General features: G+C 45.4%; 1 protein-coding gene across 2 annotated transcripts in view; it reads left to right on the forward strand.

Moving 5' to 3' along the window:
* espn (espin) overlaps positions 1 to 25,770 on the forward strand; it is a 165,142-nt gene that overhangs the window by 38,986 nt on the left and 100,386 nt on the right. For both annotated transcript variants that reach the window (XM_041205824.1, XM_041205825.1), the window contains exons 3-5: positions 11,914 to 12,100; positions 14,049 to 14,231; positions 25,495 to 25,626. In XM_041205824.1, the coding sequence (XP_041061758.1) occupies positions 11,914 to 12,100; positions 14,049 to 14,231; positions 25,495 to 25,626 (502 nt within the window). The remainder of the gene's footprint in view (positions 1 to 11,913; positions 12,101 to 14,048; positions 14,232 to 25,494; positions 25,627 to 25,770) is intronic.

Raw genomic sequence — 25,770 nt, forward strand, 5'->3', positions numbered from 1 at the left:
GCCAGTTCTGGAACTGACCACTCCCTCCCAGACGGGGCCATCACAGGCTCCAAGGGCCAGAGGACGGCTGCCAAGGTCATCGAGGCCAACAGGACAGGAGGGTCAGCAGGCTGTCTCACAAGCCACTCCGAGCGATGGGGCAGCACCTAGACATAGCACCCGCAAATGTAAGCATAAGGCAAGTTAGGCACCCCAAGGGTTTGTCACTGGTGATTTTGTGTTGGCCCAAGATTAGGAAATATATCATTATGTACATCTGAGTGACGTTTGTGGTTTATTTTGGTGGGAATAATGTCCACTTTTCTGACCATGGCTGAGGGGATTTCCTTTGTGCTGCCTTTGTATGTTTCACAGACATCTCATGAGTGTTGGAGTGGACATTGGTGTTTTTGTACTAAGGCATTAGTTGCAGCTGATGAGGTGGCAGATGTAACGACTAAGTGCCACATGTGGAAGTGCCAGGCAATGCTGGTCCTGCAGATCCATGTGTGTGGAGCTAGCTGAAGGCTTGTTGGATTAAAGTGTCCCGGGTGTCCCTGCCTCCCTGGTGTAGCAGGGGGTTGGCGTGCTGCCCCTCATCATCACCCTGTGCTTCCTCATCCTGTGAGCCTCTGGCTTGCTGTATCTGACTTGCCTGGTTGCAGCGGAAGTGGACGAAAGTCAATGCCCATCTGAACAGAGCGTCTGTGACCTGCTTGACACAAGTGTGGACAGCTGATTGGGAGACACCGCAAAGATCATCCACTGAGCCCTGGAAGGAGCCAGAAGCATAGAAATGGAGGGCAACTGTGACCTTCAGAGCTGCTGGCATGGGGTGTCCACCCACACAGTTAGGGGAGATCTCAGGCTCAATCATCTGACAGATATAGTTGACTGTCTCCCCTGAGAGACGGAGCCTCCTTCGGCACAGCACCTCAGACATATTAAGGTAGCTGCTTCACCGCCTGTATACCCTGGCAGCAGGATAGTGGCGTCTTCTGCAGCCCCTTCCACCTTGGACAACCTCTTGGCCCTGCGCCCCTTGTGCCTGCGCCTGTCCTCCCAAAGGTGGCTCCCCCGGAGGCTGATTGTCCACTTTTGGCCTCCTCCTTATTCTATCCCTCCCTTCCTCCTCAGAGGAGCTGCCTCCAGTGGAGGTGTCAGAACACATATCCCCAGGCTAAATGGAGGCCTCCGGAAAGCTGCAGGCCCGAGAAAGATTACTGTCTGCAGACTGCTGAGCTGAAGCTTAAAATACAGAGAAAGCTGCTGGAAATCAATCTGAACTGCTACCGATCACACAGGCAAGTTTAAAACACTTTCAGCATTAAATACTTCAGAAAAAACATGAACAACCCTTCTGAGTCCACGAATCACACCCGTGGATGAGGTTTGTTAAAAAATCAGTTACCCGCCTGCCCGTTGGGCCCGTGCGCGGAGCCAAAGATCGCACGGGCCGCTCAAAATCGGCTTCAATTGCCGAGTCAAGGGCCTTAACAAGACCTTTCAGAGTGCGCCCGCCCACCTCCATATCGCTCGCGCGACTTCAGCATGTGACATTTTCAGCGCTGATGTGTGGGCTCCGCTGCCCGCATGTCAGCCAGAAAATTCTGCCTCCAGGGTAATCTACCAGTCATAATGAGTATTCCTGTGGGTACTGAGACAGTATGGCATTTCCACAGCACCCCCACCACCCCTCGCACCACCCCCCACCACATACACACACCGCGTCCCCCCCCAACTTTGAATTAGCACAGCAGGTAGCAACGTAAGATACTGGGCCTGCTGCAGCATAGTAACAAGCTTCAAACTCACCGCAGGGAATTGGCCTGTTCATGAGGGTGAGTCTGTAAATGTCTATAAGTTTGCTATTTAAAAGCAGAGCAGGTTTACAGCTTCATATATAGAGGCATAGAATACAAAAGCAAATGAAATTATACTGAACCTTTATAAAGTCACTGGTTAGGCCTCAGCTGGAGTATTGGTCAGTTCTGGGCACTGTACTTTAGGAAGGATGTCAAGGCGTTGGAGAGAGCACAGAGGTGATTTACTAGAATGGCATGGGGGATGAGGAACTTCAGTTAATGTGGAGATACTAGAGAAGCTGGGGTTGTTCTCCTTAGAGCAGAGAAGGTTATGAGAGTTTTAATAAAGGAGTTCAAAATTATGAGGGGTTTGGTTAGAATGGATGATGATCAACTATTTCCAATGGCAGAAAGGTTGGTAGGCAGAGAACATAGATTTAAGGTAATTGGCAAAAAAAACAATTTTTACACAGAAATATAGTTTTTAGACAGAGAAATATTTTCCACAGTGGGTTGTTATGATTTGGAATGCACAGCCTGAAAGGATGGTAGAAGTAGATTTAGTAATAACTTCCAAAGGAGAATTGGATAAATATTTAAGGAAGAACAAAAATGGAGGGCTGTGGCGAAAGGGCAGGGGAGTGTGACTAATTGGATCACTCTTTCTAATCTCCAGCGCATGCACAATGGGCCAAATGGCCAGAGCTGTTTAATTGTCTGACTCTATAAATGTTCAGAGGGAGCAGGTGCAGTTCTGTGGTCAATCCTTTTCATTATACCCTTTAACTTAATGGCAGGGGGCAGCACTGAGAAGGTCAATAGCATTTAAAACTTTGAAGTACACCACCCAATATGAACCTAAACCAAGCAGACTATGAAGGTCCCAGATTCGACTACTAGAGTTGTTAGCCGACAGTTGGAAGAGCATGAGAAAAGGTTACTCAGTGTTCCTGTCCTGGACTGCTGTTCCTGTGAACATTTTGTAAAGTATCGCCTAAGATTCACCTTGGCTGAGAGAAGCTTGTGGGCTCAAAATCCTTCTCATGACTGAAACATCTAATCTGTCTGATACTTCATACAGTGCTGAAGGAATGCTGCATTGCCAGTGGTGCTAACTTTTTGCCTATCTCCCTGTTCAAAGCTCAATGTTTGAAAAAAAAGCAGAGTTCTCCTGGCAATCTGGCCAACATTCACCCCTGAGCCAATGCCAGTGAAAAAGATTATATACTCAGATCTCATTTGCTGTTTGTGGGATCTTGCTGTGTGTAATTTAGCTGCCGTGTTTCCTTATTTTACAACAGTGACTGCACTTCAAAAGTAATTTGTTGGCTATGAAGCACTTTGGATGTGAAAGGTGCTGTACAAATGCAAGTACTTTTTTCTTCTCTCGATGATCCCCAGAATTCAACATTCTCTTGACGTTCACCATCTGGCCAGAGATGGACTGGCACTGATAGAACTGGATCCCAACATGATAGAACTGTACAGCTGATAGAACTGGGTCCAAACATGATAGAACTGTATAGCAGATAGACTGGGTCCCAACATGATAGAACTGTATCGCTGATAGAACTGGATCCCAACATGATAGAACTGTATCGCTGATAGAACTGTATAGCTGATAGAACTGGGTCCAAACATGATAGAACTGTATAGCAGATAGACTGGGTCCCAACATGATAGAACTGTATCGCTGATAGAACTGGATCCCAACATGATAGAACTGTATCGCTGATAGAACTGGATCCCAACATGATAGAACTGTATAGCTGATAGAACTGGGTCCAAACATGATAGAACTGTATAGCTGATAGACTGGGTCCCAACATGATAGAACTGTATAGCTGATAGAGCTGGATCCCATCATGATAGAACTGTATAGCTGATAGAACTGGATCCCATCATGATAGAACTGTATAGCTGATAGAACTAGATCCCAACATGATAGAGCTCTATAGCTGATAGAACTGGGTCCCAAAATGATAGAACTGTATAGCTGGTAGAACTGGATCCCAACATGATAGAACTGTATAGCTGATACCAACAAGACGTTCCAATCATGGGAAACATTCGCCTGCTTATGCCCAGATGATCTCAATGTACAACGGAATCTCTGTCCATAAGGATAGAATAGAACTTCATTCTTGATACACAAGCCTTTACGGTTGCAAGTTCGCATTATACAGGATTTGACAGCCATATTGTAAAGACATTGTTGGGTATTTAGTTCAGAGAGTCTGAATAACACCTTTCTTGCCTGGTGCTCCAATCTTCAGGGCTACTGTACACTTTGATTCATTCTGCTGCCCGTTCGGTCCCTCTCTACAGTCCCAAACAGGAATCCAACTCATTCTTTTCACAACGTTTGCCTGGCCCTCCTGGAGGATGAAACCAGAATCTGTGGGTGTTTTTACTTATGTGGATTCTCATTGAAGGGATTAACGTCAGGTCAGCCCAGGGCCTGGTAACTGGTCAGACATTCCAGGATCAATTTTCCAGGTCTACATGTCGCAGCAATTTTATAGCCTGGCTTAATGGATCCTTCACTGACCCTGGAGCTGAAAATTCGGACAGGGACAGAGGTGCCAGGAAGTTCCTTCACTTCATAAATATCCCCAAATTTTTGAATGATGTGAGCTTCAGTTCAGTTGTTATGGCAATAGATTTACAACGACAACAGCAATTAGTACGTTTATAAAGGTCAGTTTGCATAATAAAACATCCCAAGGTTGATGTCAGAACTGAAAGGGTATTTCTCATGAACAAGTGAACAGGCTGGGAGTTCTTTTCTCTAGAGCAGAGAGGATTGAAAGGTGACCTGGTCGAGGTCTTTAAAATTATAAAGTTATTCGATAAGGTAGATGTAGTCAAAATAGTCCTTCTCGTGGTGGGGGGGGGGGTGAGTCCAAAACTAGGGGCCGTAAGTATGACAGTCACTAATAAATCCAAAAAGGAATGCTGGGTAAATTCTTTACACACAGGTGGAACACACTACCACATGGAGTTGTTGAGCATAGGCACATTAAAGGAAAAACTAGATAAGCACATAGAGGAGAAGGACTAGAAGAATATGTCGATAGGGTTAAGCAAAGAGTGTTGGGAGGAAGCTCATGTGGAGCATAAACCCTGCATAGACCTGTGGGGCTGAATGGCCTGTTTCCATGCAGTACATTCTATGTAATTCTATGTAAACAAAGCAGTATTGTAAGTAGAATTATAAGTGGCTGATAATAGAGTAGCAATTCGTCACCAGGTTCATTTATTTACATATAACTTGACACAAGAATTTTCCTTTAACAGCTATGTAGACTAAACAGAGAGGAATATAACATTACTGCCTTCTCTCCTCACTTCTTTTTTCTATTTTTATTCCTGTGCTAACTCCTGAGCACTTACACTACCTGTAGTAACCGAATCTGCTGTGAATCACGCTAATCCACATCAGTCCATTTGATTTTATTATATATTAAACGCAGCATAAACTAATAACTAAAGAAACATTGTAAATAATTCAGTGAATTGAGCCATATTTCATCACACTCACTGACTGATTAATCATTCAGTGCTCAAACACGATTGACTATTCAGTGCCATCATTGACAGGGGATAAAGTACTGTCACTGAGCCTGACTGTTCAGTGCTGGTGCCGACTGATCAATTAGTGTCCATCATCAATCAGTTACAACACTGACCAGCCATTCATTGGGCAGAATTTTATTGCCGGTGGGATTTTACGGTCCAGCCAAAGTCAATAGACGTTTGAATGGATAGCCGCATTTTACAGTCCTGCCCCTATCCCCACTATGATGGGTCCATAAAATTCCTCCCATTATCTTTTACAGGCTGTCCAATTAGTGCACACTATTAATTGACCAATCAGTGTCTGTCACCGACTGACCAATTGGCGATGCAGCTAACCTGTCATTCATTTCTTTGAACAAATTGATCAATTAATGTATATTACTGATTGATAAATTTATGGCTGAACCTAATTAAAGACTTAATGCTGTAATTAATTGAACATTCAGTGTTGTTTGTGATTGGTCATCAAGAGACAGCATCAAATGTTCAAACAGTGTGGTTACAGGTGGCTCAGTGTTCAGTTATATATAGCTTATTTCACAAGGGAGAGAATACAATGTATGTTTTTGAGTCCTTTATTCTGAAAGATGAAACCTCTTCACTGCTGCTTTGCTTGCTCGGGGCCAATATAGGGGTCGATGCTCCTTCACAATAAGACACAGTTTCAGAGTGCAACAGATTTCCATTACTGCCTTGAATTATTGAACTGTTTGTGCTCATTATCAGAAGGCATGATAACTAATGCTCTACCTGCTAAAACATTCAGCCGATTGTGTTTTTATTTTGAATGTTCGTGTTTGCATGTTCTATAGTAAGTAGCCTGGTGAATTGTAGGATTGAGTCTTTTTACTTGTGGACCTTCAGGTATCTTCACAGATGATGATGGTTAAGTACAGAGGCTTCATTAACCTCATAATTATATTTCTATTACATTGACCACATTATGATATAAAACAGAGTTCTGTCAATGCTGCTTTTGGAGCTCATCAAAAAGCATGTTATACTCACACAAAAACTTAGTTGTTCATGCACTAGCTGGTGTGGAATCGATCCATGCATACCATCAAAGGCGGCTTCTTTAATATATTCTTCGCACCAGTTTTCTGCTCTCATCAGTGACAATAACCAGGGGGTAATTTTCACCATCGCTGCCTGGGCAGTAACCTGGCGGAAAGAAACCCCCAGCTTTTGTGGAACCTTCCTGTTAACCATGTCATTGAAACCGCACTTTCCGTAGGGAACCTAAGTATGTAAATGAAATGCCACTTCCAATCTCTTTAAACATTTTCAAAATGTCCTTAAGCCAACAGCTATGGCATGTGTGCAATGCAGTTTTGCTTCACACTGACACCACAGGTTTATAGTGTGAGCCTGAAGTTCGGGTCCACCTGGACTCCAGAGTGTGAGCCTTTCCTCCAGGGAATCTCATTGCACTCTGTGCTGGAGTTGGTTGGACACTGACTCTTGGTATAAAGGAAAAAGCACTTCCTGTTGATGTGAAAGCCATGTACATTCAACATGAGTGAATATATAAAACAGAGAGTTTAGAGACTGGCTTTTCTACTCATATTCTTTTCTCATGCTCCTGGTTTAAGTATATGCTCAGCAGGATTTCTCGCTACAGTGTTAAATATTCCTTTTCTCTGAAACAATGAATGACTATTGGAGAATTACATGGAGTCTCCATGTAGACAGTGCCTGTTGGGAGCAAGCACCTGAACACTGGTGATTTTAAGGATTTGCTTTACCTGGTATGGCAGCAGCTCAAAGAATTTCTCTAATCCAGGCCATCTGGAATGTTCTTCGTCTACAGCTGAGAATTTGTCAGTTGCAATGTGTAAGAAGATTAAAGTTTCTCTGAGTCATAGGTGCTGAGCGCTTGGTTAATACTGAGTCTCAGTTGGAGGTCATTGTAACAGATATGTGGTGTGTAAATATCACCATGAATGCTATAGTCAACATTGAACATGTCCCTTCAGTAATTAAATAACGTCATGGGAAAGAGACAGGTTAATCCAGAGCAACTCCTTTACCCAGAGACTGCTTAGGTTGTGGAGCATGGAGGAACTGAGGCAAATAGCATAGATGCATAAAAGGGAAAGCTAGATAAAGATATGAGGCAGAAAGGAATAGAAGGTTATGCTTATAGGCTGATATGAGTTTGTGTGAAGCATAAACACCAACTTAAATCAGTTGGACAGGGACAAGGACCTTGAAGGACAAGGGCATTGGGTGTGTAGGAACACCGTCACCCCTGGGTCACCACACCATCCTGACTTGGATGTATTTCACTGCTCCTTCATCACCACTCCTGACTCAGTGGCACCTTCACCACAAGGACTACAGCATCTTGAGAAGGCAGCTCACCACCATCTTCTCATGGGGAAGTAGAAATGGTCAAAAACACTGGCCTTATGAGCAAATCCCACATCCCATTAATTAATTAATTTAAAAAATAACGTTGGGCTGAGTGGCCTGTTCCTGTGTTGTAAATTCTATGTAATTTTATTTCATTCTCTGCATGGTTAAGTGCTACAACACTACTGCTCCAGAAGTGTGACTGCTAGTGAGATTCTGCAGGGTCAGCCGAAACCCTCACAATGACCCATCCGAAGCTGCGTTTTCCCTATAATGACGCTATGATGGGATCTGATTTTGTTCCTGGAGTTCTCGAGTGGAGACATCAGTTAATCAAGTAAATTTATTATGGCAGCAAATGAAACAAGAACGTTCAAAAGTCATAACATCAGCCCCTCCCCTGATTTAGTTTGTCTCCATTTTGTCCTGTACGTATCTAACTTCCCCTTAGTCAGAGCTCTGCAAGCAATGGTCTACAGTGAAACCTCGTGAATGTACCTCAAAATGTCTCCTCATAGTCTGCCTCTGGCATGTATAAAACATGACAACTAGAGGTAGCTGAGAGACACCGACGGCTGAATTTTCCTGCTCATGCGGATACAGGTTTGGAGGTGAGACCAGGGAGCCAAATTGGAGAAATTCCCTTTCAGGCTGCTCCCTGACACACGCTCCCCTCCAAGTGGTTTTGCCGGAGGAGCTGACTGGCTAGCTCCATCTTATGGTTCCTTAATGTTCTCCTCCCTACATGAGCAGTGCTCTCCTTCCCCAGTGGATTCTCCCCAGCCCATCATGTACCACCTTTGCCCTTACACCCTCATGCCATCTCACCCACTATCCACCATGGGCAAACCTCAGGACCTAGGCTGAATTAATCAAAGTTCCAAGTCCAGAATCTTTTGCTGAGCAGGTGGGCGCGTGCCCAATCGGCTTGAGCGTAAAATAGCGTGTGATGACATCAGGCATGCATCCCAACGTCATCGCACACTTGCGTGATATTTCGGTTGGCTAAACTGGGAAGCTCGCCTGCCAACAATTAAGAGGGCTACTAAGTCCATTAATGACGCAGTTAACTGGGATTTTTCGCTGCCCATCCAATATTACAGTTGGCGGGTGGGCGAGTCGGCCAGGAGGCCTTTGCATATTTCAGGAAACCTCATCTAAGGGCGGGATGAGGTTTCCATTACTGAATAAAAAAATATCAAAAATTATGCCCAGAATTTTTATAATGTCCATGCTCAGGTGTCTGCTTGTGTTGCGTGGACAGTTTTTTTTTTTGTTGCCAGTTTTAAAAATCTTTATTTGATATTTTTGAAGTCTTTAGCTCCCTGAGGCAGCTCTCTGCCTTCAGGGAGCTGCTTTCTGTGAGTTCGCCTCCGCACTGGCGCTGTCTTCAGCGCTCGGTCTCATCCCGCCCCCAACCCAGGCAGCGCTACTCATTTTGCGGTCACCGGTCCATTTCCCGGCCACTCCCAGGCTCACCGATTGCCCACACACTGACCTAAAAACTCTGCTCTAAGTGTCTATTGTAGACATTATTTTTTAAAAAAATTTCTCATTCATAAAAAAAACCATTCACTACATTTACATTCCTTCGATTACATAATCCGATATAAAAGCAAACATTTCATTCACGTGGTTGGTTCCTTGTAAAAGCCAACATTTCATTCAAATGTTTAATCCCTGATAAAACCAAGCATTGCAACTCATAGTCCCACTTCAAAGACTCTAAGCACTTGTAGCTGCCAATCAAACTGTGAAATGGCAGGCACCACACTGTAATAACAGAAGGATGTGAAATCAGTTATACAGCATTAATCCAATTATAACAACATTTAGGCATATGTCAATAGATGGAGTGAAATAGCAAACAATCATATTTTTTAACATATTACACAATTTTCTCAAAGATCTAAAGGGCAGCAGTTATAAATGCCTTGACAGGTTGAGAGTTGCTTTTGACAGCTTTCCTGACAGTTCCAATGAGTTATATGAACATACAAACATACATACAAACATATGAATTAGGAGCAGGAGTAGGCTACTCAGCCCCTTGAACGTACTGCACCATTCAATAAGATCATTGCTGATCTGAATGTAACCTCAACTCCAAATTCCCACCTAACCCTGATAACCTTTCACCTTCTTGCTTATCAAGAATCTGTCTAGCTCTGATTTAAAAATATCCAAAGACTCTGCTTTCGCCGCCTTTTGGGGGAGAGAGTTCCAAAGATTCATGGCCCCCTGAGAGAAAATAAACTCTCCTCATCTGTGTCTTAAATGGGTGACCCCATATTTTTAAGCAGTGACCCCTAGTTCTAGATTCTCCCACAAGAGGAAACATCCTCTCCACATCCACCTGTCAAGATCCCTCAGGATCTTATATGTTTCAATCAAGTTGCCTCTTACTCTTCTAAACTCTAGCAGTTACAAGCCAAGCTTGTCCAACCTTTCCCCATGAGACAACCAACCCATTCCAGGTATTAGTCTAGTAAACCTTCACTGAACTGCTTCCAATGTATTTACATCCATCTTTATATAAGGAGACCAATACTGTACACAGGACTCCAGACTCTCACCAACTGAAGCTTTACTTTTGTATTCAATTCCCTTCACAATAAACAATAACATTCTATTAGCTTTCCTAATTAATTGCTGTACTTGCATACTAACCTTTTGCGATTCATGCACTAGTACACCAGATCCCTCTGCATTTCAGAGCTCTGCAAACTCTCACCATTTAGATAATATGCTTCTTTTTTATTCTTCCTGCCAAAGCGGACAATTTCACATTTTCCCACAATATATTCCATTTGCCAGATCTTGTAGCCTCCTTATATCCTCTGCAAAACTTACTTTCCTACCTAAATTTGCATCATCAGCAAATTTAGCAACCACGCCTTCAGTCCCTTCATCCAAGTCATTTATGTAAATTATAAAAGGTTGTGGTCCTAGCACTGATCCCTGTGGCACACCACGCATTACATCTTGCCAACCAGAAAATGACCCATTTATGCCTACTCTGTTTTCTGTTAGCCAGCCAATCTTCTATCCATGCCAATGTGTTACGCCCTACACCATCAGCTTTTATTTTCTGCAATAAGCTTTGATGTGGCACCTTATCACATGCCTTCTGGAAATCTCTCTCTTTAAAACATCTATAGAAACTCTTACTTCTTACTATAAAAAGTTTATACACTTTTTACCCACATTCATTTCCACTTTTAACAATCGCAAAGTGCACCTTACTTCTCCCAAAGGGCAGCCTATTGCTTCCAAAAGGGCACCTGACCTCCCCCAAAGGTACCCTAGGACCATATCCAAAGGGGTACCTTACCTCTCCAAAAGGGTACCCCATCTCTCCAAAGGACTTCACAAAGTTTAGACCTGCTCCTACCAGGTCTAATCTGCACACGCCATGTTTCCCACAACTGGCTAATAAAAATCAGATAGGACTGGAAGCAGCTGCTGTTTTATATGGACAGCTGCCTCCGGGAAACGGGCGTGTGCAACTCCGGCCCCATTCCTGCCCTTGCGTGAAAATGGTAGGTGCCGTGTTTGGGAGCGGGACATCTGGATTTCAGCCTCCTCTGCCATTTGTGCAAAGGGGAGGCTCTCTGTCAGTGTGAAAATCCAGGCCTTTTGTTCAGTGATAGCAGTCCAGCCTCTTAAATCAGCAGCTGAGGGGTTTAAGCTGAACTCCAGACATCCCCTGGGGAGTGTGGACTACAATATGGTTTGTAAATACTGAGCTAACTTCCACTGGGGTACTTGTGTCTAATGAGTGCGGTGGCCCCCTATTTTGAAGGATAGCTGGGGGTCCTTAACCTTAGTTGCAGCCCACCTTGGGAAGGCACTGTGAAAGTTAAAGGCAATGGGGAAATCACCTGAGCTACTGTCCCCCAGTAAGTGCTTCAGAATCTCATGAGCTCAGAGCTGCCCTGTGGTGGAACGCAATGGACAGAAGTAGCTGTTGCCACTAATTTAATCGCAGTATTTAAGAGATTATTAGATAAAGACTTCAAATTTTCATAATTCTAAATTAGGGGGCAAATGGAAGGGAATGGGATTAAAACTCTAATGTGAAACTGTGCCGCATGACACAATGGGCTGAATGGCCTCCTTCTGCCCCTCCATTTCAATGATGGTATCAAAGAAATTTTAAAAATGACATTTCTTTTTCTCCTTTCAGTGTTGTAAATACACAAATGAAAAATGGTGCCACTCCCCTATATTTGGCCAGCCAGGAAGGTCACCTGGAGGCTGTCCAATACCTTGTGAAGGAATGCGGAGCCGATCCACATCTCCGCGCCAACGATGGGATGACTGCACTCCACTCGGCAGCACAGATGGGACACAATACTGTAATTGTCTGGCTGGTAAGTTACATTCTTGGAAAGCCTGGCGCTGGGGTGGGCCAAACTGGGCTGATGAACCACTTTGGCGTAAACTGGCCTGGCTTGTGCTGACCTCAGTTTGGTGGTCCAAGTTGCGGATCGCCCCAAAGACGTCCAGATGAATTTTCAATCGATAACAAGCCACCCAAACGCCTATGCCAACTGCTATGTGGTGCCTTTACTGCAAAGCATGGGTCCCAAGCATTTCTTTGTCTTTTTCAGTTCTCTGCCTGAAGGCAGGTCCAACCTACAATATCGCGACCTCCATCACAGGTAGGGCAAGGACACAGGTCCAGGATCCACCCCAGGCAAAATGGGGATCGAACCACGTGCTGTTGGCACAAATCTGACCCACATCGGCCGCCCAGCCAACTGAGCCAGTGATGGCAGAAGCTCCAATTTCCTTTGCATCACGTGGCTGATAGGGGATCCCTCCTGCTCTTACCACCTGCCATTGGTGTTGGTGTATGTTGGAAGCACTTACAGGTTGTTGCTCAACCTGCTTGGCCTTCCCTTGCTGTCAAGTCCTGGAGTGAGACTTGAATCTAGAGCTCCTGGCGCTGAGGCAGAGACGCTTCCCACTGCGCCAGAAGACGCCCAAAGCATTTCCTGGGTAGGAAAACGGATCTTGAGCCCAGAATGTTGAAATTTGAAGGAGTGACTGAAGGTTTTGGAAGGAAGAGAGAGGGGAGTGGAAAGATTTAAGAAGGGAATTCCAGAATATGCGGTTCAGGCAGCTGAAAGCTGTTCCACCGAAGGATTAACGAAGGAAGTTGGAGGATACACAGAAGGCACAAGCTAGAGAACTGGAGTGTTGGGAGGAAGGCATTGAGGGCTGGAGCTTGTAGAGATCGGGTAGGTGGAAGCCATGGAAAGATTTAAAAGCGAAGACACGGATTTTAAATTTAATGTGTTGAGTGTTGGCAGGCCAATGTAGTGAGGATACAGGTGATGGGATTTGACCACTGGCACCTTGTGAAGAATATCTGTTTTTGAGCCTCAACTCTTACTTCCATTTCAACCACCATCTATGCACCAGACTGCTATATACCTCCCTATCAGTGCTGGTGTGCAGAATATCAGAAGATTCCATTTTGGGGGACTGTTCAGAAGACCTCTTCTCCTCCATGAGGTGCCATTACTTTCTTGAAATGCACAATGCAATGGTCACTGCTTAAAGAGGAGTTCTTGATCCAGATCATTGTTTTCTCCAGGCAGAGAGGGTCATAGATTGAAAGTCGAACTGGTGCTGAATACTGGGAGTGAGCGTAGCCTATAACCAGTAAGTGAAACCCAAGTGGATCTCCTTAGATGCAGCAACTTATAAGATTCAAAGAGAGTAATTACTTCCACTTGTGTGGTTCCCTTAACCATACCTTATTGAAACGAGAGTGGAAAGAGCAGCAGAGGGTGCCATGGGATGATGGGACATTAATTTGAGTGTACAACTGGCCAGATGTTGGTGAGTGCCTGATGTCCTGACTGCAGTGAGGAAGGATACACTGGAAGGCTGATCACCACCACAAGTTCCTCTTCTGTGCACTCTGGAGGTTGTTTGTATGTTACAGGTATAGAGCTAGGAATCAGTTTGCTTTCCTGCTTGACCTGGTGGTCAGGGTATTATGTGGGAAACTTAGAAGTAGGCGAAAGGAGTGACTATAAAATGACTTAGGAAAAGGAAACATAAGGGAAAAGGGAAGGTTTGCATTTACTATATTGTACCATAACTACTGCAGTCCTAGGTCTAAACTCCAATGAATTCCCATTGAACCGATCGAAGATTAAGGCCATTTTTCCTTTAACAACAAACTAGTTAATGAACAGAAGACAATACTGTTGTAATTTTAACGTGGCCCTCCACGTGCGGTAGACAGATAGTTTTACTCTGGATCATTTTGCTAACTGGTTTCCTTCCACTTTCTCCGCACAGGTAAGCTTTTCGGACATTAGTCTGTCGGACCAGGATGACGAAGGTGCCACAGCTATGCACTTTGCTGCCAGTCGAGGACATGCCAAGGTTCTCAGCTGGCTATTGCTACACGGAGGTGAGATCGTCACAGACAACTGGGGTGGCACCCCGTTACACGATGCTGCAGAGAACGGGGAACTAGAGGCAAGTTTTGCAAGTTTGTGATAGTTGAGTGTCAGTTAAACATTGGAACGTATATTCAATGTATGGCTTTCGCAAATACATTATGCTAGCACAGCATGCTTCAGAGGACATTCAAAAGTGTCCTTGACCAGATTCAACACCACTACAATCAAAAATCAAGGATCCTTTTGATTATATCAGCCTAATGCAGGGTTACTCAAGGCTGTAATCGGAATGTCATATCATCTGTGTTTATTATGAGATATACTATTAAGGATGTATCTTACAGACCACCCCTCCAGGTTTAGTTGTTAAATGTACTGGATGGTGTGGACTAATGGAATTGAACCCCAAATTCTATTCCTAAATTCACTGTATTAGTCAGTCTCCGGTAGGACAGCAGTAAGAAAATTATCGTTTGCCTCAGCATGGCCGGAGGGGAGATATCACAGATGGTTTCTGCTCATGATTACTTATGCAGCAATGTCTGGGAATAGTTGCCCAGTGATGGTGATTGTATACATATTGTCCAACAACAATCAAGGCCAAGGTCCATGTGTGGAGAGTGGACTCTGAAGCAAGATACTGGATGGTTACCTCTTGCAGAATCAAGCTTAAGGAGAAGAAAGACAAAGACATAAAAGTTCGAGATGGAAGAAACATAATTCATAGACTTCCACTCACATGCATTGTGCTGCACTGTTATTTCAGTGGAATGGTTGTTTCTGGGTTTTCCGCATCCTTATCATTCGCTCATGGGATGTGGGTTTCGCTGCTGAGACCAGCATTCATTGCCCATCCCTAATTGGCCTTGAGGAGCTGGTGGTGAGTCTTCAACTGAAAGATGGTATTGAGACACAGTCTGTGAACTTATCCATCACCAGTGTTATTGTGCGTAGTGATGGGACATACAGGCTTTCAAAGCGGAAAGCTCTGCTCTTGTTGGGATTTGGGATATTCCCATCTTCCGATCAAACTCACCAAGGGTCTGAATACCACGTTGCAATGGAATCCAAATTATATGAAATTTGCCCTGTGCCCAGATGGCTTGAGCAGCAGATGAGCACAAGCGAATACCAATAAATATAAACCCGTGTGCTAATGAGCCCTGAAATTACACTGTGTGAAGTTGTGAATGTTCCCACCATTTTTGTGAAGTAATTAAGGTGTTTATTTTAAAATAGCAGAGAAACGAATTTCAGAAAAAGAAGTTGTGTCCGTCCATGCTGTAAATTTGATGTTCAATTCTTTTGCCTAGTCCTTGCCAAAGAATGGTTAACAGATCAAGGAGATAGATGAAAATGAACATGGACATTACAAAGCTTGGAGAGGAACATTGTCTAATGTTGCTTCCAGTCACTTTAAGGTTATTAAGTTAGCAATTAAACAATTATTTTCTTACATGGAATTCTTAAGAAAACGGGGACAGGAGTAGGCCATTCAGCCCCTCATGCTATGCCGTGACATTCAGTTGGTTGATCTGTCTCTTTGTGGCATTCTGGAGTTCTGCACCAGGGGAAATCATTTCTCTTTATCTTCCCTATCAGATCATTTAATTTCTTTTTAAAAACACAATGAGATCACCCCTTAATATTCTATACTCTAGGGAATACTAGCCACATCTAAGTGACCTGTCTTCATAAGTTAATCCATTTATGGCCTTGGTATCATTCTGGTATATCTGAGCTGCAGCCCGTCCAAGGTCAATGATTTTTGCTCTTAACTCACAACGAGCAAACCCCTGATGATGCACGGGATCCCTGTGCACCCCAAAGAGAATCATTTTGACCATTCACTTGGGGAGCAGCTACTTCAGACCAACAATTCTCAAGTGACCACAGCATGAAAAGCTGGAACCAGCACTAAGTACCCAGCTGGCCCTGGCATTTCCTGGCACAGAGGAAGCAAATTAGTGAAACAAAGAGTTGTTCTTTCTTTTAATAGCACTGATGGCACAGCACTTTGTACTCCCTTAGGCATCCTTTCCCCTTTAAAACTTGCATTCTATGGCCTACGTGAGGCAAAGTCTGCACATCTGCGTCATCCTTCTTCTCACTCTTCATGTAGTGTACTTCCTGCTGTGATCTTGTAAATGACTGTCATCGTGTCCCACGGCAACAGGTGCCAAAGCCGTAATTGGGCAGGTTCGAGTGACATAATATTCCTGGAGGAGTAGCCCTTGGGGACTGACTATTTTCTGGGAACAGATGTCAGAGGACACGTTGTAAAACATCCAACGCATGCTACATCCCTGTAATAGTCTGTGAGGTAGAGCTCAATATTTGAGATGGACATATATGCCTTTCATGAATTCAATAAGCGAAACGAGTATGGGCTATATGGTGTAATTCTATTGCAGGACAAACATCACTGCAGACTGTGACACAAGGCACAATGTGACTCCCTTTTGAGTCATGTGACACAATATCACTTCAGTATGAATTAGCTGTTAGAATTTCACCGTAGCCTGGCTTGTGACTTGGCGCTCGTGTACTTGATGGATTTCCACTCTAGTTGGAGTTATGTGGGAAAGTTTGACCCCAGTGTGAGTCACAGCACGGCCAATCCCATTTCAACTCGATAGAGTTACAAGCACCTGCTTCCTTTTGAGGTGGAACTACTTGGACCATGCTGAACATTCTGTAGGCAGCTTGAGTCAGCTGAGCAAATGAGGTATTCCTGCAGAGAGAGAGAGAGAGAGAGAGAGCCACCTGCCAGCCCCATACTACTACAACAACCTGAATTTATATGGCACATTTAAAGCAGTAAAACATGAGAGAAGTGGCTGGTTTTAGGGAGAAAATTCTTGAGCTTTGGGCCCCGGCAATGTGAGTCAGGGGTGCACAGGAGGCCATTAACCTTGCAAGCTCCAGAGGGCGCTAGTGGACACAATCCCACTGTAATTCTCTGCCCCTTTGTCCCAAGGTGACCACACGTTTAAGCCAATCAGAGAATTCCAATGTGAGGAAAAATCTACAAAGACCCCTGACAATGTGAAGTCTCCCATCTTTCATGATGTGGGCGGGGACATCTCATGCACAAGCTCTCCACATATAAAATAATCTTCCTTACTTTTTAACCAAAAGAACATAAAAAAAAATCCACAGCCAATGTATAAGATGCTCCATCAGTCAGTTGGCTCTCTGTAAGTGGGAAGTCTGATTTTAATGTGAGCTGAGTGTAGGTATGAGAGACTGAGCGCCCGGGAGACTGGAAAGAGACTATATAGTTCGGGATAAAAATGATAGCAGGCTAGGACCAGGAGCATGTGAACTTCAGGACTATTGGCCCCATGACTCAAGTACAGAATGACCTCCCCCCCTTAACTTCAACCTCCACCACCCCCACCTGCTAAACAGTGATTTACATTTCTACTCAGTATGTACAAGAGGCTGGAACAAGATCTTTCCACCTTTTGAGTTTATAATCCAACAAATAATGAAGGCTCTAAAAACCCCACAGGATATTTCTAGTTGTCTTTTGTCCAAAAATGCAAAACTGCCCCTAAGTTTAGCACAAACTTGGAAATCTTGCTGAGATAATTATCTCAACAGGCAGGGCTTCTCAGGAGACTTCTCTGCTTAAATCAGTGTGAAGTTTGACATGGGAGCATTTGATGCTGATACTCGGTATCCAAACTGGAAAAAGCATTGTCTTAGTGACAAGGATGGCTTCATGGGAAATAGAACTGGCACATCCAGAGAACAAGGGGTAAGACGTCAGGTATTTGAGGAACACTAGAGATTTATTCTGCATCTAATTAGCCCAGTACTTGGTCTGAGAGAATCTGATGATGATGATGAGTATTAAAACTAAGAAACAATTCCTCAGCTTCAATTTGGTGCGGACACTCTAATCCCAACGCCCTTGTGAAAGAATAAACCTCCCACCATGAGCTAATGACACTTTTTTGATATATTTGGTTGGCTGGCATCTTTTTCCAATGGGAAAGCACAATGAGGTACAGAAGGTATTATCAACCTCAGCTTATAGAGCCCCTTGCCCCGTCTTAGTGACCCACCTACAGATATGTTTGTTATATTGCAATAGCTGATGGGGCAGATGTTAGACACCTTCACGCTCCTTGGGGTGGACCCCAAATTATCATGCTTGGGTCTTTTAGTTTCACACACCTAATATGCACTCTTCCTCGCTATTAGCCAACCTCTCTCCATGAGAAACCTTCTACTGAGAATCGCTATTGTGGCATATGTCGCTAAGCAGTGAAATACCAATGGGAAACATTCCAAGCAAAATGCAGTGTTCACCACTATTTTCTTGCCATTGGACCATTTTCAGTTGGTCAATTAATCTGCCTGCAGATGTTAAACAATCTGTAAGGGTATCCTCAAGGGAGTTATTCATCCTTCAGTCTTTTATTTCACAAACAGTGGACCAAAAGCACATGTATAAAATCCTTTGTGTAATAAAATGCAAGCGCGCATCTGCCTTTGAAGCCATTATTTGACAACAAAGCAGTGCTTGCCTATAAAAGCGAGGCAAGGAGCCATCATCTGAGCTGCAGGAGACCACGACATTTAGAGAGAAGATGAGGCAGATCCGAAAGTAATATTTTAGCGAGACTGCTCTTGCGTTTTAAAAGATTGTACATTGTAGGAGGAGAGGGAATACCGAGGGAGATAAAGACCAGGAGTTTACAGTCGGCGTCAGGGGCTGGGCCCAACATGCCAGTGCGTAAAATGCCACGCGATGATGTCGGGCATGCGTCTCAATGGCACTGTGCGCGCCAATGCGATATTTCAGAAGGCGGGCACTATGAGCGCGGATGCGCGCCAGCCATTAATTAACAGGCCAGTTAAGGCACTTGAGGCAGTAATTGTTTATGATTTTGTGCAGCCCGTGCAATTTTCATGGCGTCGCACAGGTGCAACGGGCAGGTGGGTAGGCCACGTTTTTAAAAACCTCATCCGCAGGCAGGAAAAGAGGGGTGAGTGGGCTGGCTAATGCGACTTGTTAGTACTTTAAATTATAACTTAATGTTGCTTGCCTGTGTGAACAGGACAACTTCATTTTGCTTCAGAGCTGCTTTGACAGAAATAAGAGGCCACTTGGGGCCTTCCAGGTATCAGGCAGCCTTCCCTTACCCGGGGAATGGGGATTGTGGCCTCCACTGGAGGCACCTCCCCTGAGGAGGAAGAGAGGGCCAGAAGGTTGAGGAGGCTAGGTGTCCATATTCAGCCTCCAGGGGAGCCACCTGTGGAAGGACTGGCGCAGGCACAAGGGGCGCAGGGCCAAGAGGAAGTGAAAGGCGGAAGGGGCTGCAGAAGATGCCACTATCCTGCTGCCAGGGTTTACAGGTGCCGAAGCAGCTACCTCAATATGTCTAAGGTGCAGTGTCAAAGGAGGCTCCGATTGTCAAGGGAGACAGTGACCTCCATCTGTCAGATGATCGGCCTTGAGATCATCTCTGGATGTGTGGGTGGACACCCCATGCCAGTGGCTCTGAAGGTCACAGTGGCCCTCAACTTCAATGCCTCCGGCTCTTTCCAGGGGTTGGTGGGTGATCTTTCTGGAGTCCCCCAATCAGTTGTCCACAGTTGTGTCAAGCTGGTGACAGACGCTCTGTTCAGGCGTTCATTGACTTTCATTCAATACCACATGGACAAGGCCAGCCAGGCAGAGCGAGCCAGAGGCTTCACAGCGATTGCTGGCTTCCCTCGTGTCCAGGGTGCTATAGACTGTACACACGTGGCCATCAAGGCACCAGCGGGTGAGCCTTCGTCAACAGGAAAGGATTCCACTCCATGAACGTGCAGATAGTGTGTGATCACAGAATGCTGATTCTGCAAGTCTGTGCAAGGTACCCAGGCAGCTCCCATAATATCTACATCCTGAAACACTCCCAGGTTCCAGGGCTTGGAAGATGTTGAATCAGCTGCTTTGGTAGCAGATGATGAGTCCAGCAGTGAGCCCAAGGACGAGCACGCTCAGGAGAACACTGAGGGGATAGACGCTGACCTGTGCAACCAACATAGAGGCAGCGACACCCAGGAGGTTTTGATCCAACACTTCTTCAGCTAGCGTATCAAAGATGAACCACCACCACATGCCAGGGCTGCAGGCTCCATACTCAATACCTGGCAGGACCATTTGCTTGGTCAACAACATGCACTATGTGCCATTGCAATAAAGCTCAATGACAAACAAGTCACTCATAACACCAAGGGTTCCTCTTTACCTGCAGAACTAATGAAGCACCAGAGGCTTGTTGAAAACAAACACATTTACTGGTGAGGAGCCTGGCATACAGAAATCAAATTAAATCGGAAGGTGTTCAACATCACACCAACTTAAAAAGAACTTACAAGTGGGGCAAAAAAAGAACACCAGTGATAAGCCCGTGTTGTGCCTAAGGTTTTATTTGTGTTTGTGGGTGCTGCGTCTAGGTGCTCTCCCCTCATTCCAGGCAGCCAAGGCTTGCCCCCTTAACCAGGTGCTGCTTCATTGACATTTACCACTCACACTCTGAGAACTCTGAGGTCTGGGGGAGGGGTGGGGGGTGGGGGGAGCGGGGTGGGTCGGGGGGCGCACCTAACTGTTGTGCTAAGTGACCCAATGCAGCAAGGTGCTCACCCTTCCCGATCGCAGGAGGTCATTAAAGTGTGTGCGGCACTGCACCCGTGTGAGCCTCACCAGGTCCTGGGAGCTGACCCTGGATGTCACCTCCTCCTGGGCCTGTCTGATTAGGTTGGGTGGGGGAGCCTCCTCCTCCCGTCCCTCAGGACAAGGATATCCCGGCGTGCTGCCACCTCCTCCGTCTGAAAACCTCGGGGCCGAGTGCCCTCCCTCCTGCACTGTTCTCCAACAACGTTCTACCTCCGTATGGCTCTGCAAAGCCAATGGCAGCCTTGGCGCGGCTGCCTGTGCTGTGTTTGAATTAGGCTGCCGGGTCACCAATGGACCCGGTGGACATTGAGCTCCCGCCCCCACCTGCCCCTTCCCGCTGACCTCGGAGACCCGCATTACACTGGGCGGGTCTTAATTGGCCTGCCGGCGTAAAATGGCGGTGCGGACCTGATCGCGGGCGCTGGTCGGGTTTCCGATCGCTCCCGCCTGCTCCCGCCCAATGCGGGAAAAAGTCAGGCCAAGGAGTTCCACAAGTTTGAGGTTACTGGAAAGGAAAGAGCTACAGGACAAGATGGCGCAGTGAGTCCGGACTTCAGCACCTCGAAATGAAGAGGGTGTAAGTTGACTTTTTAGGAGCATAAAAGGAAGAGGAGGAAAGCCAGGTACAAAAAGGGAAATAATAGGAGGTTTCTCATGGAGAGAGGTTGGCTTATAGTAAGAGAAGGAGTTTGGGGGGAGGCGGTGGTGTAGTGATATTGTCACTGGACTGGTAATCCCGAGACCCAGGGTAATGCTCTGGGGACCCGGGTTCAAAACCTGCCACAGCAGATGGTGGAATTTGAATTCAATAAAAATCTGGAATTAAAAGTCTGATGGTGACCATAAAACCATTGTCGATTGTTGTAAAAAACCCACCTGGTTCCCTAATGTCCTTGAGGGAAGGGAATCTGCTGTCCTTACCTGGTCTGGCTACACATGACTCCAGACCTACAGCAATGTGGTTGACTCTTAAGCAAATCAGTTGTATCAAACCACTACAAAGTCAGGAAAAAGGAATGAAACTTGACGGACCACCCAGCATCGACCTAGGCACCGGAAAGAACAACAGCAAACTGGACCCTGTTGACCCTGCGAATTCCTCCTTACTAACATCTGGGAGCTGTCTCAGAGACTAGTCAAGCAACAGCCTGACACAGTCATCCTCATGGAATCATACCTTACAGATAATGTCCCAGACTCCATCATCACCATCCCTCAGTATCCCAGACCCAGCAATGGTGGCGGCACAGGGATATACAGTCCATAAGACCATAAGACAAAGGAGCAGAAATTAGTCCATTCAGGCTATCAAGTCTGCTCCGCCATTCAATCATGGCTGATAAGTTTCTCAACCCCATTCTCCTGCCTTCTCCCCATAACCTTTGATCCCCTTACCAATCAAGAACCTATCTAACTCGGTCTTAAATACACTCTATGACCTGGCCTTCACAGCCTTCTGTGGCAATGAATTCCATAGATTCACCACTCTCTGGCTAAAGAAGTTTCTCCTCATCTCTGTTCTAAAAGGTCTTCCCTTTACTCTGAGGCTGTGCCCTCGGGTCCTAGTCTCTCCTACTAATGGAAACATCTTCCCCACGTCCACTCTATCCAGGCCTTTCAGTATTCTGTAAGTTTCAATCATATCCCCCCTCATCCTTCTAAACTCCATCGAGTATAGACCCAGAGTCCTCAAACATTCCTCATATGTTAAGCCTTTCATTCCTGGGATCGTTCTGGTGAATCTCCTCTGGACGCTCTCCAGGGCCAGCACATCCTTCCTGAGATACGGGGCCCAAATTGCTCACAATATTCTAAACGTGGTCCGACCAGAGCCTTATAAAGCCTCAGCAGCACATCCCTGTTTTTATATTCTAGTCAGACAGCCAATCTTCTATCCATGCTAGTACCTTGCCTCTAACACCATGGGCTCTTATCTTACTGAGCAGCCTCCTGTGCTGCACCTTGTCAAAGGCCTTCTGGAAGTCCAAGTAGATAACATCCATTGGCTCTCCTTTGTCTAACTTACTCGTCACCTCCTTGGGAGGGAGTTGCTCTGGAATTCCTCAATATGGACTCTGGACCCCATGAAGTCTCATTGCATCAGGTCAAACATGGGCAAGGAAATCTCCTGCTGATAACCACGTACTGCCCTCCCTCAGCTGATGAATCAATGCTGCTCCATGTTGAACACCACTTGGAGGAAGCACTGAGGGTGGCAAAGGCACAGGATGTACTCTGCGTGGGGGACTTCAATGTCCATCACCAAGAGTGACTCAGTAGCACCACTACTGACTGGCCAAATCCTAAATGACATAGCTGCTCGGTTGGGTCTGCGGCAGGTGGTGAAGGAACCAACAAGAGGGAAAAACATACTCGTGCATGAATCCCAAAAAGCTAGCATACAAGTTCAGCAGGTAATAGGGAAGGCAAATGGCCTTTATTTCAAAGGGAATGGAGTATAAAAATAGAGAAGTCTTGCTAAACCTATACAAAGCACTAGTTAGACCACACCTAAAATACTGTGACTAGTTTTGGTTCTCTTATCTAAGAAAAGATATACTGGCATTGGAGGCAGTCCAGAGAAGGTTCACTAGCTTGATCCCTGGGATGGAAGGATTTTCTTATGAGAAGAGGTTGAGTCAGTTGGCCCTGTGCGCAATGGAGCTTAGAAGAATGAGGAGTGATCTTATTGAAACATATAAGATTCTTAAGGGGCTTGATGGGGTAGATGCTGAGAGGTTGTTTCCCCTTGTGGGACCAGAGGACATAATCTCAGGCTAAGGGGGTGCCCATTTAAAACAGATGAGGAAGAATTTCTTCTCTGAGGGTAGTCAATCTGTGGAATTTTTTACTGCAGAGGGCTGTAGAGGCTGGGTTGTTAAGTATATTCAAGGCCGAGATAGACAGATTTTTAATCAGGAAGGGAATCAAAGGTTATGGGGAAAAGGCAGGAATGTGGAGTTGAGGATTATCAGATCAGCCATGATCTCATTGAATAGCAGAGCAGATTCGATGAGCCGAATGGCCTTCTTCTCCCCGTTTGTCTTATGGTCAGTCTACTCTCGATCATCAGTAAAGTGATGGAAGGTGTCATCAGTGGTGCTATCAAGCAGCAACTGCTTAGCAATAACCTGCTCACTGACACCCAGTTTGGTATCTGCCAGGGCCACTCAGCTCCTGACCTCATTACAGCCTTGGTTCAAACGTGGACAAAAGAGCTGAACTCCCAAGGTGAGGTGAGAGTGACTGCCCTTGACATCAAGGCCACATTTGATCGAGTGCAGCATCAAGGAGCCCTAGCAAAACTGGAGTCAATGGGAATCAGGGGGAAAACTCTCCATTGGTTGGAGTCATACTGAGCACAAAGGAAATTGGTTGTAGTTGTTGGAGGTCAGTCATCTCAACCCCAGGACATCACTCAGGGTAGTGGCCTCGGCCCAACCATCTTCAGCTGCTTCATCAATGACCTTCTCTCCATTATAAGGTCAGAAGTGGGGATGTTCACTGATGATTGCACAATGTTCAGCACCATTTGTGACTCCTCAGATACTGCAGCAGTCTATGTCCAAATGCAGCAAGACCTGGACAATATCCAGGCTTGGGCTGACGAGTGGCAAGTAACATTCGTGCCACACAAGTGTCAGGCAATGAGAGAATCTAATCATCACCCCTTGACGTTCAATGGCATTACCATCACTGAATCCCCCACTATCAACATCCTGGGGGTTACCATTGACCAGAAATTGAACTGGACTAGCCATATAAATACTGTGGTACTGGGACAGGTCAGAGGCTAGGAATCGTGTGATGGATAACTCACATGCTGACTCCCCAAAGCCTGTCCGCCATCTACAAGACACAAGTCAGGAGTGTGATGGAATACTCCCCACTTGCCTGGATGAGTGCAGCTCCCAAACCCTGAAGAAGCTGGACACCGCCCAGGACAAAGCAACCCACTTAATTGGCACCAAATCCACAAACATTCACTCCCTCCATCACCGAGGCACAGTAGCAGCAGTGTGTACCATCTATAAGATGCACTGCAGGAATTCACCAAGGCTCCTTCGACAGCACCATCCAAACCCACAACCACTACCATCTAGAAGGACAAGGGCAGCAGATAGATGGGAACATCACCACCTAGAAGTTCCCCACCAAGTCACTCACCATCCTGATTTGGAAATATATCACTGTTCCTTCACTGTCGCTGGGTCAAAATCCTGGAACTCCCTCTCTAACAGCACTGTGGATGTACCACATGGAATGTAGCGGTTCAAGAAGACAGCTCACCCAGCACCTTCTCAAGGGCAATTAGGGATGGGCAATAAATGCTGGCCTAGTCAGCGAAGCCCACATCCCATGAGTGAATAATAAAAAAAAAGTAGGTGTTTTAAACAAAATGTCACAAACATGTACTTACGTTCTGAAAAAAACACACACAACGTATGCTTTGTACTTCACATTGTTCACATTTGTACTTTGTCGTTTCCTAGTGTGAATGCAATAACTGCATTCCGTGTCTAAAGCACAGACTGAAATTGTAATCGTTATCTATTCGGAGAATTATCAAGCAGTGTGTTGTAACCAAAGCAGTAACATCTATTATACTTTTCTACAGGTATGCCGGATACTTACTTTTGCCCTTGTTTCACCACAGTGTTGTCAAATCTTAGTGGTCAATGGTGTAGACCTGGCTGTTCATGATCATGATGGCTACACATCTGCAGACCTAGCTGAGTACAATGGACACGGTCAATGCGCCAAGTACCTCAAGACCGTTGAGAACATGGTAAGAGAAATACAAGAGAGAAGTGTTAACATGCTTACATATATATGAGGGAGTTCCTGCGATTAATTGTACAAAAAAGGCAGTTTCAGTTGGAAGGACGAATTTATTGTTCCTCTTTTATTTCTCTGTTTCCTTCCTAACAGC

This window comes from Carcharodon carcharias, chromosome 15 (genome assembly GCF_017639515.1).
Source record: "Carcharodon carcharias isolate sCarCar2 chromosome 15, sCarCar2.pri, whole genome shotgun sequence".
Lineage (NCBI taxonomy): Eukaryota > Metazoa > Chordata > Chondrichthyes > Lamniformes > Lamnidae > Carcharodon > Carcharodon carcharias.